Source organism: Protomyctophum bolini (genome assembly GCF_963924005.1).
Source record: "Protomyctophum bolini genome assembly, chromosome: 22".
Taxonomy (NCBI): domain Eukaryota; kingdom Metazoa; phylum Chordata; class Actinopteri; order Myctophiformes; family Myctophidae; genus Protomyctophum; species Protomyctophum bolini.
This window is the reverse complement of record NC_137883.1, coordinates 5,922,837-5,942,536: the sequence shown is the minus strand read 5'-3', so window position 1 is coordinate 5,942,536 and position 19,700 is coordinate 5,922,837. Positions and strand designations below refer to the sequence as shown.

The 19,700-nt window shown below is 42.3% G+C and overlaps 1 protein-coding gene across 1 annotated transcript in view; it reads right to left on the bottom strand.

The window, feature by feature from the left end:
* LOC308310215 (protein unc-13 homolog B-like) overlaps window positions 1-19,700 on the bottom strand; it is a 104,266-nt gene that overhangs the window by 5,172 nt on the left and 79,394 nt on the right. The window contains exons 22-37 of the mRNA XM_080756429.1: window positions 18,647-18,736; window positions 16,267-16,404; window positions 15,442-15,572; window positions 15,252-15,337; window positions 15,002-15,128; window positions 14,167-14,263; window positions 13,522-13,665; window positions 13,122-13,199; window positions 11,987-12,064; window positions 6,385-6,405; window positions 5,615-5,703; window positions 4,719-4,865; window positions 3,210-3,333; window positions 1,411-1,464; window positions 1,171-1,248; window positions 455-602 (exon numbers count right to left, since the gene is read on the bottom strand). Coding sequence (XP_080612555.1) covers window positions 455-602; window positions 1,171-1,248; window positions 1,411-1,464; window positions 3,210-3,333; window positions 4,719-4,865; window positions 5,615-5,703; window positions 6,385-6,405; window positions 11,987-12,064; window positions 13,122-13,199; window positions 13,522-13,665; window positions 14,167-14,263; window positions 15,002-15,128; window positions 15,252-15,337; window positions 15,442-15,572; window positions 16,267-16,404; window positions 18,647-18,736 — 1,630 coding nt within the window. The remainder of the gene's footprint in view (window positions 1-454; window positions 603-1,170; window positions 1,249-1,410; window positions 1,465-3,209; window positions 3,334-4,718; window positions 4,866-5,614; window positions 5,704-6,384; window positions 6,406-11,986; window positions 12,065-13,121; window positions 13,200-13,521; window positions 13,666-14,166; window positions 14,264-15,001; window positions 15,129-15,251; window positions 15,338-15,441; window positions 15,573-16,266; window positions 16,405-18,646; window positions 18,737-19,700) is intronic.

The following is a 19,700-nucleotide window of genomic DNA, read 5'->3' as shown; positions in this document are numbered from 1 at the left end:
AGTAGCCAATTTAATGGACAACCTTCGGCATGAATTTATTATTTTTCTTGCCTTATGACTTATGTTGCATTAAATGTTTCGCTGTTTTATGTAAATCCTAATGTTTTGTAATTTGCAACTTTTTGTGGGTACAGGCATACGTTCCGACATACTAACAGTCATTAGTCCGACACCCTACCCCAAACCCTAACCGCAAGCACGACGCAACGCATGTCGGACCAACGCAAGCCTGGGACTCCCGCGTGATTTGCGCATGTCGGACTCTGTGTGCCCCCCACTTTTTGTACACTAAAACAGAGACTACTCCTGTATAAATAAAGGTCAAATAAAAAAACTAGAAGAAAACACTTTGTGAGCTTGTAGATAAGCTATTTTCACTACTTTTGAAAAACACTGTTCTAGTCTATGACTAAAACTAAAAAAAATGCGCTGCCAAAATCAACACTGGCATTACCTTGAGCGTGCTGCGAGGTCACGAAGGTCTTAATGAGGGTGTCGGTGGTCTGAGTGTAGAGAGACAGAGCGTGGCGCAGAGACGACAGCTCGGCACTCTTCTCCAGGAAGGCCTTTTTCAGCCCGTTCCCTCCAGCGTGGAAGTATTGCTGTGACGAGAACACAACAATACCAAACGGAGACAGTGAGATGAGGGAAGTAGACGAGCTTTGTTTGCGTTGCAATTTCCATAGCAATATAATACGAAGATTTACTGTACAACACACTGAATAGATTGAAGAATACATACACGTACTGTAAAAACAAAAAGAAAGTCAATTTGACGTTGCTGCACTAGTGAGCAGACAGGAATCCTCAGTCTTCCCACCCACAAACTCTTTTCGCCTCCCGTCAATAATTTGGATTTGCAACTTCTTTATATTTTCTTGCCTTGACACCTTAGTTGCTCGGGGTTACTTAATCCGTTAAATAAATGTGCCCAGCGATTTAAAGCAGTGGAGTCTTATCTCGCCCCGTATCTTTGAGGGTGCCTTAAGACGTCTAGCGACGTCGGATTGTACAGCTCGGTTCGAATCCCTATGACGTTTCTAGACGTGTTTTGTATACAGAAACTGTTAATATCCGTCCTGGGCATCAGAGTGTACTAATTAACAGGACGGAGACCTCCGTCTGGGGCCCTTAAAACCGTTATCCAGAACCATGGTGTAAAGCGTATACCTTGATAGTATCCAGCGCCACGTCCATCACTGCACACTGCTTGGGAGACAAGCTCTTAGCATCGCCTGCCATGTGATCCTATGGACACAAACCACACCAGGAAACTATTTAGAAGCTCTTGCTCTGCATGTAAAGTGTCTTGAGAAGAACTTGTTGTGATTGAAATGAACAGCATTATATTATGGCAGAAGAAAGCATGGTGGCATCTTAACGTGGCCTACCTTTAAGTATATACAGTACCTTAAGTTTGGAGAGCTGGCCTAGTTCTTTGGCAGCAGAGAGGATCTGAGCCCCCTGAAATAAACAAAGTCCAACTCATTACTTATTGTTATGCAACTTTATGCTTATAATAGACATTATATTCATTGTTCAAATGCCAAACTTAACAAAGTAGATTTATGACGCTGACAAAACATCCGTTTTAGGATCTTGTTTTTGACAGCAACAAATGCAGTATCCTGTAAATGTAGTTAAGGCAACATAAAATATATCATTCTGAATGACAGCCATCTTGATTCTGTAATATGGTCCTTTTGTTTTGTATCCCATGCCAAGCAATCATGAAATCGAGTTCATGATTTCAATGCTTGAAAACAATGTAATGTCCAATAAACGGATTCTGTACATCATTTAGCGTCTTTGTTTTAATCCATTACTGTGGAACCAGGTTCTTTTTTTTTAACCCATTGACGCCTGGTGTAACGTATACGTTGTTCTACCCTTGATGCCGGCCGTGCTCTCTGTGTCTCATCAGCTATTGCTATACATGTAGCAACATAACTATTTAAAAAAAAAATCATCAGAATTTGAAGGTTTTCAGAAACCTTAGGTCAGGCCCTAGAAGGCGTTCCCAGATTTGGCCTCAGGCATCAATGGGTTAATTAGTTTGTCTTTTCTGCCTCTATTGATAGTATTAAGTAGGCATGTAACGATATATCGATATATATATCGATATTAATCCCGACGATATGAATCGATTCATTGAAAAAAGAAACTTTTTATTTTTTTTAAGGGGGGCTAGTGTGTGATGTGAAATGTGAGCTTTAGTCATATTCCATCATATGCAAGTGCTTTTGGAGAGAAATGAGAGTCACTTTCAGTAGTAGAGCACTGTAGAGGGGAGCTGTGTGTGTCTGTGACTGTAGAGGGGAGCTGTGTGTGTCTGTGACTGTAGAGGGGAGCTGTGTGTGTCTGTGACTGTAGAGGGGAGCTGTGTGTGTCTGTGACTGTAGAGGGGAGCTGTGTGTGACTGTAGAGGGGAGCTGTGTGTGTCTGTGACTGTAGAGGGGAGCTGTGTGTGTCTGTGACTGTAGAGGGGAGCTGTGTGTGTCTGTGACTGTAGAGGGGAGCTGTCTGTGTCTGTGACTGTAGAGGGGAGCTGTGTGTGTCTGTGACTGTAGAGGGGAGCTGTGTGTGTCTGTGACTGTAGAGGGGAGCTGTGTGTGTCTGTGACTGTAGAGGGGAGCTGTCTGTGTCTGTGACTGTAGAGGGGAGCTGTGTGTGTCTGTGACTGTAGAGGGGAGCTGTCTGTGTCTGTGACTGTAGAGGGGAGCTGTGTGTGTCTGTGACTGTGCCCAGGTGATGATGGTCGTTGATGCTCATCAAGGAAGGCAATTATGTTTCTGCACTGTCAAAAGTGTAGTTAAATAAAAAATCTCAGGGGGGGGGGGGGATAAATTATATAAAATAAAACTAATTTCTCTTTAATATATATATATTTTTTAATATCGTGAAAAATCGTATCGTGAACCTCATATCGTGATACGAATCGTATCGTGAGTTGAGTGAATCGTTACATGCCTATAGTATCAAGTGAAGATGGACAAGGAAAGAATTAGAGAGAGAGAGAGAGAGAGAAGGGGAGAGATATGCAGCAAAGGGTCGTCATGAACGGGACTCGAACACGCGACGCGCCGTCAGGCGAAAGCCTATATAATTATGGGCCCGGACCATTTCGGCCAGCGGGCGCCCTATAGCTGTGCAACAACTAGCCCATTTTGATCTCGGGTCAGAATGGGTTGAAAACAAAACGAACGTACAAAGGTGTCGGTGCCCTGGGGCAGGACGATGGTCTTCTCCAGGCTGTTCATGATGATTCTCCACAGCTCCTTCAGCACTCGCTTCAGGACCGTCTTCTCACACACGGCGGCGAACAGCGACAACCTGCAGAGAGTGTAGAGACACACGCGTCGTCGTGTGGTTGAGAACAGATTCTACAAAATGTCTTCTAAATCATGACAGTTTTCTGAAAAAAAAAACCTATGTTTCTATGTTAGATATTTCCTTTCACGTCAAAGGACCCCAAAAATTATATATACTTGGCCGCCGACCACCCCCCCCCCCCCCCCCCCATCTGAAAATATGTCGTTCCAGGGACCCCCCCCCCCCAGAAGCAAAGATTTGAGTTAAAAACGTTTGCTCTGCGCCACATTTTCACGTATTTTCAAAAATAGCAGATCTACAAGCTCGTAGCTATGAGCTTGTAGATATGCTATTTAGTATAGCATAATGACTAAAAGGGGTTCCCGGCCCAGAATGGGTGCAAAAGTGCCTTTGCTAAAAGGTGAGCTAAATAAATCATCAATCATTTCTGGTGAATGACTGGACAACTGGGGCAATGGGGTTGTTCAAAGCGCAATTAATTAATGGCAATGCTGGATTTGAAAGGTCTGCTTCAAGTGATCTACCGTGTGTTAGCGCTCTACTGCGTTGACACACGGGCAACGTCTAACGATTCATTGTCGATGGAAGCCCGCGACATGAATGAAGATGCAAAGTTGCATCCGATGTTCTGTAGCTGCTGCTAAAGCTACACATTGAAGCTGGGCTCATGGTTTCAACTATATACCAGATGCAAAGCTACAACTGTAGCTGCGAAGCGACTAAAGCCACGGATATCCTGTGATCTTTGCATGTGGTGCCTCGTCGTGTGAACGCAGCGATATTTATCCTACCGTGTGAAATCCAAATTCCAGGTATAACTTAAAGGGACACTTCACCCTTTTTGCAAAAAAATATATGTTAATGACGTTTAGAAGCTTTAGATCACTTTTCTGGGGGTATTTATGTGTGTAATATGTGGTTTTAGATATTTTAGATTGTAGCAGTGAGCCTGTTGTCTCTGATGTCATGGACACTGGTCTCACTACCTTCCTGGACTACAATTCCCATAATTCTTTGGTGCACTGCTCCTCCTTGTGGATAGGGGGGAGAGCTGTCTTACTGAGACAACATGTAGTCCAGGAAGGAAGTGAGCCCAGTGTCCATGACATCAGAGACAACAGGCTCACTGCTACAATCTAAAATATCTAAAACCACATATTACACACATAAAGACCCCCAGAAAAGTGATCTAAAGCTTCTAAACGTCATTAACATATATTTTTTTGCAAAAAGGGTGAAGTGTCCCTTTAAGCAAAACTGGCAATACAGCAATTTAGGGTCGTGCTGCTCATTGCAATCCTGTCTATACTGTACGTACAGGACTAAATGTAACGCTAAAAGGCATCATACCGTTAAGTGCCCACTTTTTCCATTCATTTACTCACTTCCCATCCAGGAACTCCATCAGGGGGCGGAGCATGTTGTCGGAATCCGCATCCAGCTGGTTCTTGTTCTTGTCGCCGACCGGTCCTTTGATCTGGTAAAGCAGCGAGGCCATCTGTCTCATACAGTCGTTGATTCGGCTCTGGAAGCTATGGTTGGAGACAAGATAAAAGATGTCGTCATGCACATTCTTTTTCTAAAAGATCCCCTCGGAGTACCCCCTGTTTGGATTCAGACTCCCCATGGACCCGAGAGTGCCGCAGACTGTGGAATGCTTTAAAACCGGGGCCTGAAAACCTTCCTGTTTCGGAAGGCCTTTTTGTGTTGAACTGTCGCTTTGCACTATTTTTTTGCGGCTTACGCCTTTTATTGGTTTTTTGAAGGGACAGACAGTAGGCTGACAGGAAACGGGAGAGAGATGGGGGAAGACATGCAGTATAAAGGCCGTGTCGGGCTCGGGAGTCGAATCCGCGGCACACTGCGACTGGATTACCAGTCGGGTGCCCAGACGGTTACGCCACCGCCTGGGCCGTTTTTAACCTTCTATGATAGATTATATATGTTTTAACCATGTAGCACTCTGGGATTCCTTGTGAATGAAAATAATAAAATGAATTATTATTATTATTACTGTGCCAGTAGCCTCGGTTCCAGGATTTACTCCTCTGCGAAGAGAAAAGCCTGGTCACAATATCATCCGTCGGATGCATTTCCCCGGCAGACATTATGTTCGTCGCGAGACATGGCCAAAGCCATTTCCGGGGGTCTCCCCCAGCCAAAGAAAAACGTTGAGAACGCCCTTGGCCCACACGACACACTTGCATGCGTTTCGTGCAACACTGCATAGTGTGACACACAGAGAGAGAGAAAGACAGAGACAGACAGCGAGAGGCGTCACCTGTTTCCAAACGTAGTACTGAGTTCATCCAGGACGTTGTTCAGCTTGACTTGCAGGGAACTCAGCACGTCGCTGGCCTCCGTGTCCAGCTGCAGACAAGAAACACACAGACGAGAGGCTGGATCAGTGAGGAACCTGATCATCACCGGACAGAGCAGAGCACACATTCTGACCTGAGATCAGATTCTACAAAATGTCTTCTACATCCTGACAGTTTTCTGAAAAAGCTATGTTTCCATGTCAGTCGTTCTTCGATTTTTCAAAACTAGCAGACCTACAAGCTCGTAGCGCGCCACTCGGTGGTGCGCTACGAGCTTGTAGATCTGCTATTTTTCAAAAGCTAAAGCATAACATAATGCTAACACCAAAAGGGGTTCCCGTCCCAAAATGTGTTAACAAAAACAATCTTACAAATTCTTGTTTCACATATTGTATTATTTTGCTTTTTAGCTCTATATATGAAGACCTCCGATATAAGCTATAATAATTGCTAATAAAGATTAATCATAAATATTATAATTAGATGGTGCCGTTTGATACACAGCCATTACCATGCAATTCTTTAACAGAAGGGGACATACTGTAGACTTATTAAAGTAAATAAAATTCAGTGTCCATCCACAAAGAACAAACTTTAATGACTCACTGAAGTCTCCCTTCTTCACTTATAGTTGCTAATATGTACGGCTACAATTCAACACACACACACACACACACACACACACAATACTTAAACAGACAAAGTCACAAACACGCTAAAACCAACCCACCTTTTCACCTGCATCCTCCGGCTTTCAGGGGGAGCACATTCAAAAATAGTTTAATATGATACAGTATAGAACATTTACCATAACAGCACTGACGTTAAAAAAAAAGCACAGGGTGGATTGTGGTTAAGGGGGTCTAAAAAAATTGAAGGGTAAAAAAAAACGGAAGGATTCAAAATTGGGCAATATTAGTTAAGGGGGTCTAAAAAAAAATTGAAGGGTAAAAAAAACTGAAGGATTCAAAATCGCACCTAATGTTAACTAACTAAAGCTGGGCAATATTAGTTAAAGTTATCACAATATCCACATCTAGTATCCTATATCATTGTGACACACTTCTACAGTTCCTTAATCATGCCATTCATCACATTTTATCGTACTTCGTTTACGCGACGATACATGGAACAGAACACTTAGCTCAATAGAGCGTCGCAGTCCCTCCCCCTTTCAGAACAACGAGTGGCCCAGGAAATGAATCGCAATGCATTTGTCCCATAGGCATTTCGTGCATTATTTATTTAAAGACCTTTTAAGCGTCGTACGAAGCCAACTCTTGCCGTGACAAATCATGACAACACACACAATATTTCGGGCCAAACAAAGAATTAGAAAGTAGAAAAAAACGGCAGGTTACAACCCTTTTTGTTGTTTTTCTTCTTTCTAATTCTTTGTTTGGCCCGAAATATTGTGTGTGTCGTCAAATATGCATTGCCACTCGTTGTTCTGAAAGGGGGAGGGACTGCGACGCTCTATAGTGTGTATTTTCTTTTTTTTTTGCCTCATAGGATTCATTATAGTACATGATTATGGCATCTTCCCAGCAACAAGTCAAAGACAGACCAGGTACTACTAGCATCGCCAAAACAAACAACGCCTTGGGGGCTAGTGCAAACCATTATTTGGCTCATTAGGTGAACGTTCCATTGGACTTTCTGATTCATAGAGTGTCTGTGCAGAGAACACGGTAAGGGTATAAAATAAGGACTGAGAGAGAGAAGGTTCTGCTAGAACACACAAAAAAAAGGAGAGCTTCAAGGGTTTAGAGAAGGTCGATACCAGTATGTATTGATAGGTTTGTGAATTAGTTTGTGTGTGTGCGTGTGTGTGTGTGTGTGTGTGTGTGTGTGTGTGTGTGTGTGTGTGTGTACAGTACACGTGCCCACCCAATGCCCATGTCGTTTTTATAGGACTGCACATGTGCGTATGTGTACAGGTGTGTGCTTGTGTGCATGCGTGCGTAAAACCTTCCTTCTATTGGTATAATCTTTAGTTCCAGCTACAATACGACCCATCTGAATGAACCCACTATTGGTACAGTCTACCGATTGCTTACGTACATCATCCACCAGCCTTATTATTGGAATGTCATACCTTTTCTATTGATGCATCCATCTTTATGCAAAAGAAACGTTTTATGCAAAGACAGAAAACAAATAAACGAGAAAAAAATGACAAACAAATTATGATATAAAAACTTTAAAAGGATTTCACAATGAAAAGGGTAAACAAGAATCAAGTGTAGGCGTGTATTTCGTGCATTTCTGATCTCTTGCATCTCAGCAACATGAGGCAATTCAAAAGGTTGCTTTTTAAAAGAATAGCAGATGTTAGGGCTGCACAGTTGATGCAAAAGCTCTTAATGGTGTTTCGAGCAATGGAAACAAGCGAATTAGCACAACACCCCCAATGCCCCATTCAATTAAATTCATTGAGGGCTTATATTATGGGAAATAGCCAATAATGCGCTTTTGCACAAAATAACACCTGGACCTCTTTGGCGGGGACATACAGTAACAATTACAAATAAAAGGTAAGAAAGCCTTCTCGCATGGAATTCTCCTTTAAAGCAAGAGGTCGGGCAAAAACAACAAGGCTTGAAATTCAACACAACAGAGGACAACAGAGGCTAACGTTCAAAGACACCAACCCCAATGGGGTCGAGTGACGAGTCCCACTTTGAGGCCGATGTTGGACAACACAAGGAAAATGGTGTTTAGTTTCTCTACGGGGGAAGCTTGGGCCAGTGATACAGCACAATGACAAGGGTCGAACACAACGGTGACGGGAATACAACGAATGTTTGAGACACAAACCTTAACCTCTATTTTATCTCCTTCATCTACCACTTCCTCCTCTTCTTCCTCACCCTCCTCAAACTATAGTTTGAAGATCACAAACACAAAATCGGAGAGACACGAAAAAATAAAAACAAAACAAACGTTCAAAAGGTAGTCCGCTATAATGAAATTCCAACGGTATTATTTGAATTGGAAAACAAAATAAATGTTCTGCGTCTACATTTTCTTTACCAAATTAGCAATATTGCATTATTCTACAGATCGAGAGAGAGCCTGCATTTGCAGCCATTGTATGCAACACATGTAGGAATACCAACACCGTGCCATGCAATCATACTCTTGTTGCACTAGAGTCTAGACGAATAAGGAGATAATAGAAAGGCATCCAGTACCATTACTTTGATATTTTATGAAAAACTAAACCATTATTTTCAAGAGGTGAATATGAGAACATCATTTCCATTTCAAATAACAGTGGAAAAGAAATCCTCACAATGGAGAAGTTGATATTATACAAACTTTTTTCTACACGATTGAATTGCACTCCAAAGGAACTGATAAAAACACAATGTGGAAGCGCACACACACACACAGGGCTGTCGTTTTCCGACACCAGACCCTCAGATAAAAAAAATTATACAAAGGAAATAAAATAATGTATTATTTGTTGATGTCTGGTAATGCTGCTTACGTCATGAACAAAGGAACCGGCAGTGCGCGCAAGTACAGTAGCCTACGTACACAACTCGGTCCTGCTATCACTCATGCTTAGTCTCTCAGCCTTGTCTATTTCATTCAAGGTTCTCTCACAAGAAGGCTTCCTGATCATTTGCACATGGAACCATTCGATGTCTCTCTGCAACCAGTGTTGATTTCGTCGACTAAACTAAGACTAAATATGCTGACAATTGTCAACAAATAAAAACTGGATTAAAGTGTTAGGAAGGGACTAGTAGTGGACAAGAGATCCAGTATAAGTCATTTTACAATGGGTTCCATGCTACAAGTGTAAAAATCAGTCTTTACGACGGCATCAAGGCCCGCCAAAACACATTTTAGTCGACTAAATCAACTGTAGATTTTAGTCGACTAGAATCGTATGGCATTTAGTCGACTAAAACTAGACTAACACTAAAACATTCCGGGTGACTAAAATGTGACTAAAACTAAATGGAAGCTATTCAAGAGACCAGGACTAAAACTAAAATAGAAATGTCCTGCCAAAAACAACACTGTCTGCAAGGTTCTACTACTACTACTACTACTACAACACTCATGCACCTCGTTCAACTTCCAGCACAGAGTGATAATCTTACGACTCTCCGATGCCAATCCCAGGTTTGGAGAGCCCTAGCCCTTTGGAGTGTCCGACTCCTAGCCCACCGATTAGAAATGATTTTCCTTTACCAATGTTTTGCACAATTTGATTTGAGTAAAGTTACCATTTGAGAATATTTAACTTCAAGAACAAATTAAAAAAAAAAACAAGCAAACAAATTGGGATAAACACAAACAGACATGGACATTTCTTGGTGGAAACTTATAAGGACAACATCTTTAATGTCATACAACAGCAAAAAGAAAAGAAAGAGAGAAAAATGAGGTAACGGTGCGGACCACTGCGAGCCAGGTTTTTTAAAGGATGATTTCTACCTACAAAACTAATGGCCTAAGAAATGAATACACTCCAGCTTTCCGCATGGAAAACAAGAATGGAAAATAAATCAAAGTCAGTCGGTGAAATATCAATGAACACACAGGTTTATCAGGATTTTTTAAAGATTCTAGGAAGATTCTAGGGAAGTCTATCCTATAGGCAGGGCTTGGTCAACTAGATCTTACGTGTTAATCAACTATTTAAGTGTCTTTTAAATTGCAGCTCACTCATGTCCACACTTGCACGGTAATCAAATTATCTTTTTTCCTGGCAGCGTATTGAAGTCTCAACCAGTTAGCACATGCAGTACTGTACCATAACCACACAACTAACCATTATGACGTGAGTTTACGTCTGGCTCTGGGTTTACGTCCTCTCATTCTACCCATCTCATTCTCTCTTGCTATATTACCCAATTTATCTTAACCCATTTAGGCCCGACTTTGAAATATATATATATATTTTATTCTGAAAAACCTCATGTTCTCAATATTTCATGTCAAGGACCCCAAAAGTTATATGCAATATGCCGCCGACCCACATCTGAAAATAATTATGTTGTTCCAGGAACACCTCAGAAGCAAAGATTTTAGTTAAAAAACTGAAACTCTGAAAGAATATATATTCAAAGATTTGAGGCACATTTTCACGATTAAAAAAAGACCTACAGACCTACAAGTTCATAGCGCGACACAGAGTGTCGCGCTATGAAATTGTAGATCTGCTATTTTTCAAAAGTTAAAGCATTGCTTAAAACATCAAAAGGGGTTCCCGCCCAAAATGGAGGAAAAGAAAGTGAATACCGGTACGTCAGTAATTATGAAATGAGGGAGCTGTAATCTTAAAAAACCATCTGATTGATTTCTATACCAACCGTAGACTTTGCCTCCTGATCCTCTGGTCTGACCTGCTGTCCAAGCCATGAGGAGAGTGAGAATCCCACATTAAAAGAATGCTGCTTCTAAACTACGACAACGGCAACTAATAATTATTTTCTATCGATTACTTTTTCAATTAATAGAGTATTCGAAAAGCTGTGTTCAAGGAAATGTGTTTATACATCAACGAATCAAATAAAAATGGATTCTTTTTTTTCTAATCAATTAAATCAATTTGGTTGATTAATTACTGTAACTGTTGCAGCCATACTATCGTCATGACACTGTAAACGTTTGCGTCCCGTGATGGGATTGGAAACCCACCTCCTCTCCTTCCTCCTCAGATTTCTCTCCCCGTTCCTCGTCCACCAGTACTTCATCTCGCTTTGAATAGTGAAGTGAAACGCGTTAGTTGCGGTGCATCTGAGGTAGGGGTGACTAAGTCTAATGGACACAATCTTGTGCCGTCTATTATTTATTATCTATCTATCAAACTATCAATCCATCCATCTATTGTACATACCAGTTTTTCCTCTGTGGCAATCTAATAAAAGCAGATGCAGTATGAAATACAAATTTGTTATTATCCAGAAAGCAGAACCAATTCATACTTGGACAAATTAAGAATAAAGTGCTACTCTCCTTTCACCATATGTTGTATTTATTTTAAAGTAAATATGCCTTCCTCCAAGCATCGACTCCACATTTGTGTTTTGCTTGCTCCTCTTTTGGCAACTGACGCACTGCATGCTGGGAATGTTTTTAGTTAATACACGGCTAATATATAAAAACTTGAATTGCAACAAAGAAGCCCAACAAAGAAAATAGCCATCGTTTCATTCTCGTATCCCCCCCCCCCCCCCCCCCCCATATCTCTTCAGCCCTTCGAGCTGCCAATCTCTTGTTTTCTTCAGAAGATATTTGTGCGATTATTGTAGATGCAAGCTGCATGGTTTAATTCTTTGATATTTGTTTTACATGGATCCACCTACCTGTTTGGCACCCATGGATTCAAACATCTTCTCCAGTTGAATTCTCAGCTGCTGCATGTTGTTCATCAGAACACAGGGCTGCAACCAGACGGACATAACGAGACAAATCAGGGTCAGACCCAGACATACAAACGGTTCATTGCCAAGTATGGGTTAGTTTAGGGGTTCTCAACCTTTTTGGCCGGGGACCCCCGGAAATGCTTTGGCCATGTCTCTCGTTTATGCATGCACCACGTACTTTGTAAACTCTTAAATTCTAGGGAACATACCAGGAATTTAAACCCATTTAGACCCGAGGACGATTCTACAAATGCCTTCTAAAGAATACCAAACGACTCGCCCCTTTACCAACTCGCCCCGGGCGTCCAGCCGGCGGAGCCGCGCGGCCTGGTATTCCTAAAGTAACCAGAGTAAATGATGCTTAAACGGTTAAACCTAACCTTATTCCTAACCTTAACCTCAGTAAAACTATGCCTAAACCTAACGCTATACCTAACCTTAACCCCAGTAAAACTCTATGCCTAACCCTGAACTTATTTCTAACCTTATTCTCAGTAAAACAAAATAAAGAGTACAAGAGACGTCGGACCGGTAGATGGTTTAGGGGCGACCGTACCTGATACCCTTCTAAATACTGACAGTTTCCTGAAAAACCCACGACATCTATGTCGTTCTCAAACATTTTCATATCAAGGACCCCCAAAAATATATGTAATTGGCCGCTGACTCCCCATCTGAAAATATATTGTTCCAGGGACGCCCCCGCCCCAGAAGCAAAGCTTCGCTCTGAAAGAATATATATCCAAAGATGTGTCACATTTTCACGAAAAAAAAAAAAAAAAAAAAAAAAAGGCAGACCTACAAGCTCGTAGCGCGGCACTACGAGCTTGTAGATCTGCTCGTAGATCTGCTATTTTTTCAATAGCTAAAGTGTAACATAATGCTTACAACACCAAAAGGGGTTCCCGCCCTGAATGGATTAAGCTACTGCTCCAACACCAACACAGTGCATACATGGGCACACAGGACTGACATTACTAATAATAATGAAGGACCGGGAAGTCTGGCGTAGCATCCATGATCTCGACCGCGTTCGAAAAATGATGACGACGACTAATAATAAATTCAAACTTACAATCTTCTCTTTGTCAACGTAGGAAGGGAAGTTCTTGGTCAGAATGGCGCTGTACTGCAGCAGAACTTTGGCAATAGTCTGAGAAGATGAGGGGGGAAAGGTATTAAAAGTTAACATCGTTATCGATTAGAACACTATGCAGAATAGAGTATTTATTTGAAAATAATAATATCTCGACCCCCATATCCCCCATATGGTCATTATTATTATTATTATCATCAGGGCACTACTATGAGTCAGATGGCTGGTTATTACTTGCTTTTAAGGATGGAGTACACAGAAATATACAGATATATTAACTCATTCTGATGGGGGGGGGGGGGGGGGAACCCCTCGGGGGGGGGGGGGGGACGACGACAACCCCTCGGGGGGGGGGGGGGGGGGTCGAGAAGCGGCTTACCATGGAGAACCGGCGGCTGTAGTGCGCCATGACACCGGGGTCAGGACATTCCAGTTTCTTGATGATCTCAAAGCTCTGGTTGAGCTGGGTGAAGATGTCCACCACAGAACAGGAGAAGAGCGCATGCTCCGACGTCTGCAGGAACTGGAGGGGAGGAACGTTGGAAACGGTCACACAAAAAGCTTTTCTCTAGTTTTCATTTTGTTTTAGTCCTAGTTTTTCCCCAGGTATTGTGAAGAAAGCCTTGATTTATATTATAAACTCAAAAAGGATGAAAGAATGTACGACCTCAGTTATGATGGTGGCGTTGACAAAACGAAATGTTAATTATTTTACACGCGCATCTAATTCGTCTCATGCTGGAGAAAAGCAAGGCAACATGCTACAATGATCGGAGTCCTGTTGCTCTCACTCACTCCCATAATGAGCTTGTTAAAAGCTTGTCAAGGAGCTGATTTGATGTTAATGCCCACCTCGGACCCTCACAAACAAACAACTACATTTTATTTAAGTTCCAATATGTTTTTCTATAATCAAATCAATTCGTTGGATTAACCGATCGATCAACAGTCCGAAAAATGTCTAAAAGCAAACGTGCTGCTGTACAAACACTTGTAGACTGGGCATCAAACGATGAACTCTTACCCCATCTTTCTTGTCCCTCTCCAAGGCGCCATGCATGAACTCCATGGAAACATCTTCATTCTCATCCAGCCACTGAAGCACAAAATGCAGGAACCACCTGCGATGGGACAATTAGGATACGGTAAGGTACACCTGCGATGGGACAATTAGGATACGGTAAGGTACACCTGCGATGGGACAATTGGGATACGGTAAGGTACACCTGCGATGGGACAATTGGGACACGGTAAGGTACACCTGCGATGGGACAATTAGGATACAACACACTTTTCTGCATTCACCCAGCAGATGGCTTACTCCCGGAAGAGCGCTCGGTGGGAAGCAGTTGGGGGATTAAGTGTCTTGCTCAAGGACACTTTGACACAGACTGGGCCAGGCCTGAGGGGCCCCAACCGAGGACCTTCCGATTACCCTCTACTCGTTCAGCTATGGCCACCAGGTAGCCTTGCAGACTTCTTGCCACGTACTCTGGGCCAATGGCACTAGTCACGTGTGTTACTGTGCACCATCATCATATACCCAAGTCAGAATCCTGAAAATGCATATATATACACACCGATTTCCAATATCCGTGTGTTGTGTAAAGGAAAGGAAAGGTACTATGTTTACCCAGGGTAACTGGACTAAGCTCAAGAACTTGTTTACAGCCAGGCCCTGCTCATAGAACATTTCATGGTAGGGGTTCAATGCCTTGTCCAAGGGCACTTCAGCGGTGGTCATTTTAACGTGTCGGTCCGGGGATACGAACTGGCGACCTTCCGATATCAAGACGGCTCCGCAAACCGTTCGGCCACCACTCCCCCTATAAGTGTATAAGTGTATAAGTGCGACTCACGAGGGATAGTCGGGGATGACATCCTTAAAGTTTGGCAGGTCCTTGACGTATTCATTGTAGAGCCACTTCACCTTGAAGTGCAGGTTCATGTAGTCGGCACTCTTGCAGAGCCTTTGTTTCTCATGTTCTGTTGAACAACACAAAAACGAGACAAGTGTGTGTGTGTATGTGTTAAATGTGTAATGACCGAAAACAGTAGCAAAACGTCTGTTTGTGGTTGCAATAGAGACGCCGCCTCGGGGAGACTCACCTTCCATGGCATATTTCATGTCCTGAGCAAAAAGAGTCCACATCACCTCAGCAGACACCTTCCCCACGTTTAATTCCTGCGGGAACCTGTTCAGAGGAAAACACGGCGGTTTCCATTTGTTATAAATAATTTCCCCTCATAATAAATCAGTCGTGGTGTAAAGCGTTTTGAGTGCAGCTGATTTACTAACTGGTTTAGCACAGGAGTGTAGGAGTTCTTATCTTCTTCGATGATGGAGACAATGAGTGTGATGAGCTTGGGCCAGAAGTCCAGGTTATTGACGCTGGGGCCCTGCTCTTCCAGCGAGAGCTCCTCCTTGTTCTGCATTAGAAATCCAACAGTCAGGCTCATTTTAATCCATTCTGAACGGGAACCCGTTTTGGTGTTAGCATCATGTTATGCTTTAGCTATTGAAAAATAGCAGATCTACAAGCTCATAGCGCGCCACCGAGTGGCGCGCTACGAGCTTGTAGGTCTGCTATTTTAGAAAAATCGAAGAAAGACTGACATTTTTAGAATCTGATCTCAGGTCAGAATGGGTTAATCAGACCAGTGTGTGTCCAGTGGAAACCTCGTATGAATCTGATCTCAGGTCAGAATGGGTTAATGTCTATTGTTGCAGACATCGACATCCCGTCAGCCGTTAGTCGACGAACATTTTTCGTATAGTATTAGTCGACGAAATAAACACTGGGACTACCTTTTTTCACTGACGAAAACGACCTAAAAACTAAATGAAAACTAAGCCATGGTAACTAAAATGTAATGTTTACTAAACTAAAATGCCCGACAAAATACATTTTAGTCGACTAAAACACCTGTAGATTTAGTAGACTAAAATATAATGATATTTAGTCGACTAAAACTAGACTAAAACATTCCAAGTGACTAAAACTAAATGAAAACGAAGAAACTATGACTAAAACTAAAATAGAAATTTCCTGCCAAAAAGTCCACACTGGTTAGTCCATATATGCATACTTCACCATGTAATAACGCTCCCGATAAGACTCACATGGTCCAAAGGAGGGTACTGTCTGCCGTAGAGCTCATAGCAGTTGTTGAAGATGTACTCGTAGGTGGAGTTGAGACAGGCCTTCACACAGTCCCTCACCACCTGGCTGGCTCTGGGTGGAGACTGTAATTCCTGGACCTGAACACCAGAGGGAGGTAAGTGACCATCGAGAATACTAACCAAAAACATCACATGGAGCTGCGTTTTAAACTACCAAGTTTGCTCAGAAGAATGTTTGAAGTGTATTTTTTTTTAGGTAAACTTTTAGCAGAAGGATATTTCTTTAAACATTCTTTCTTCTACTACATTCTGAGTTGTACAAACATGTCAACTTAAATATCAAACCAAACCCAGTCTGACGATGTTACTACCTATTATTTTGTAACAAATAAATAAATAAAGAGAGAGAGAAAATAATTTGTACAAAATCTTGAAATCAACTTTTAAGTCGTCTTTTGGAATAAACCAAAAAAATGTCATGTGTCAAAAGATTTATATTCTGAGAGCAATCATCACTATGCCAATTAACAAACGTGTTAATTCTGTATCGCGCACCTGCTTTTATCACCTTCGTAACGTTGCCAAACTAAGTCAGTTGTTTCCCACCCGGAGTTAGTTTAACTATTACCCATGCATTTGTGTCATCATCACGTCTCCGTTATTGTAATTCTCTTTTTTTTTTTACCCGTCAGTCTAAAACCTCATTAGATCGCCTGCAACTGGTTCAGAATACAGGCCCGACCAGGTCCAGGAGATCCTGTCGTATAACACCCGTCCTTGCCTCCCAGTTAATTACAGAATACATTCTAAGATTCCGGTCATTACACAGCGAGCCCCTCCTCCATGGCAAGGAGGCACCTCCTTATCCGGCCTGAGTTGGATAGACAATCAACTACCAAGTATCTTGAAAAAAAAGGAACAGCCCCGTCATCAAATTTGCTTCCGAGATCCCAATAAGCTGTGAAACAAACTTGTGTAGCAAGCTTCTTGGATCTGGCAGCGTGAGAGAGACAGTGCTGCACTGTTGCCTGCTAGTGTGAGAGTGAGAGTGTGTGAGAGAGAGAGTGTGTGAGAGAGAGAGAGAGAGAGAGAGAGAGAGAGACACTCACCTTTTTAGACAGGCCTTTCCATAGCCGGGCTTGGTTATAACCCATTCTGAACGGTAACCCATTTTGGTGTTAGATCTACAAGCTCATAGGTCTGCTTGTAGGTCTGCTACTTTTGAAAAATCGAAGAACGACTGACATTTTTAGAATCTGATCTCAGGTCAGAATGGGTTAATCAGACCAGTGTGTGTCCAGTGGAAACCTTTGTTTTAACTCGATTTTGTCTTACTTTATCAGTGATTTAGTTCTTGATTTGTTTTATTGACTAGTATTGACTAGTTTTACTTTTATTGTTGTTAAAGCACTTTGTGACCGTAATCGTCTGTGAAAGGCGCTCTATAAATAACCTTGACTTACTAACCAACTATAGTGTCTGTTCAGTAACAGGTGTCTGACTCCCCGCCTCTCCAGTTCTTTAGTAAACTTACATAATATACATATGCAGGTGGTGCACCAATTTAATCTAATCAGGAGAGAGAGAGAGAACCCATTTATTATTATAATTCATACCGTGTTCCAGTTCTAATTTTGTCTGCCAATGTTTTGGTTTCATTACTTCCAATTTCACTTGTTTATCTTACAGGCTTTATACAGAGTTCTCTCTCTCTCTCTCCGGAGTCAATGAAATTGGCATCGTGACCTGGAAATGAATTTTCTGTTTACTAAAGACCTGGAGAGACAAACACGCAATGACTATCGGAATATAGCTATTTAACACTTATTTTTAGCAGAAATATATTGTACTGGGGAATATTGCCATCTACAGTAATATACAGGAATACAGTCGAAACAACCCTAGTCGCAATTTGCAATCATACAAATCCACCGTAGACATGTTATGAGCTACTTTCTGTCAAGAAATGTTCTGACACAAAAGCTCGGCAGATTGAAAGAGGATAATTCAAGCTTGGCCTAGAGCTGCAATGTTGTTGAGTTTAACATTGTTTAATACAAGCAGATCGCAAACGCAAATTGGATGAGTGGGGAGTCAATGGAGGGTATTGAAACTCTAGATTCATCCCATTATTTAAAAAAATCGAGAGTTGCAAATTGCGGCTAACCCATGTCAACCCTGATGTGGGTTTCCCCAAAACTGTTCCTCTGGCATCTTTGTACTGTTGCTAGAGAACTAATATGATCATCTGCCCAAATCAGGAAGTCATTAAGGCCGTCAGGTGCAATTATTATTCACACAGAGCAAGATCATGTGGGGAGTCTGGGGACAGAATCGAGGAACAATCTACTGTGGAAATATGAGTATATGATGAACTTACCTTCATTCTGAAGAAGGTGATGCTTGTAAGAAGGTCGACGGTCGACTTCAAATCCTGCAGGCGCTCCTTATTGCTGGCTGGGAAGTGGTTCTACAGCAGGAGAGCAAGGGGGAGGAGACACTTTCAATAACTACTGCGGTCCCAAAATTACCTTAATGACAAGCATCTTTAGCACTTAGTGGAGCACCCTTTTGCTGTTATGAACTGATGCAAACAGTGACGTATGGCCTCCAGTTCACTAATATTCTTAGCATCCTAGTTGGGGCATGGAGCCCTTCAGTGCAAGTACTCCCCTTGCTGTGCAAACCGAAACCTTGGTGCCTGCTGTCGCAATGTCTTGCTGCAGATTCGTTGCAGGTACTCACCACCTGCCTCCTCAAGAATCTGGTGGCAGCCATTGACACTCTTCTCTTTCGGCCACGTTTAGGTAGTGTAGCCACTTTCATTTTGAACTTTTTGTGCAATGAAATGATCTCTTCTCTCAACGTTTTGTACAATTCTCTTGACTTAGCCATATTTCTATCATGCAATAAAACTTAAACTGAACCTTGTAGCTATACTAGGCCAGGTGTGTTCCATCTCAAGCACACCTGATGCAACTAATGAAGCCACAGCCCTGAAAGAGACCTGTGCTTCTCTGGGCATAGAGGGGGCGGAACCATCTCCGCTGGTCGTCTTCTTATTGGTTCACCGACCCCCCCCCCCTGTGACGCCCCTCTGCACTCTTATTGGTTAGAGAAAATACGACGTACGCCAGTTCTCATGCATGTCACACCCAGGTGTTTTTTCTCCTTTGAAAAACAAAACGCCTGCCCCCTTTTTTTAAACTAGCCCCTCGCCCTACACACTTCCACTTGGTGTGAGCATAGCTGTATAAATAGTAATACTAGAGACGGCACTGGATGGGAGGGGAATCCCGGTGCCGTCTCTATTATTTATATATCAATGCTCAAACCGAGTGGAAGTGTGTAGGACGAGTGGCGAGGGGCTAGTTTAAAAAGGTCTCCGAGGCTGATGAAGCCCTAGATTACTTTATTATTTGCATCAGGTGTGC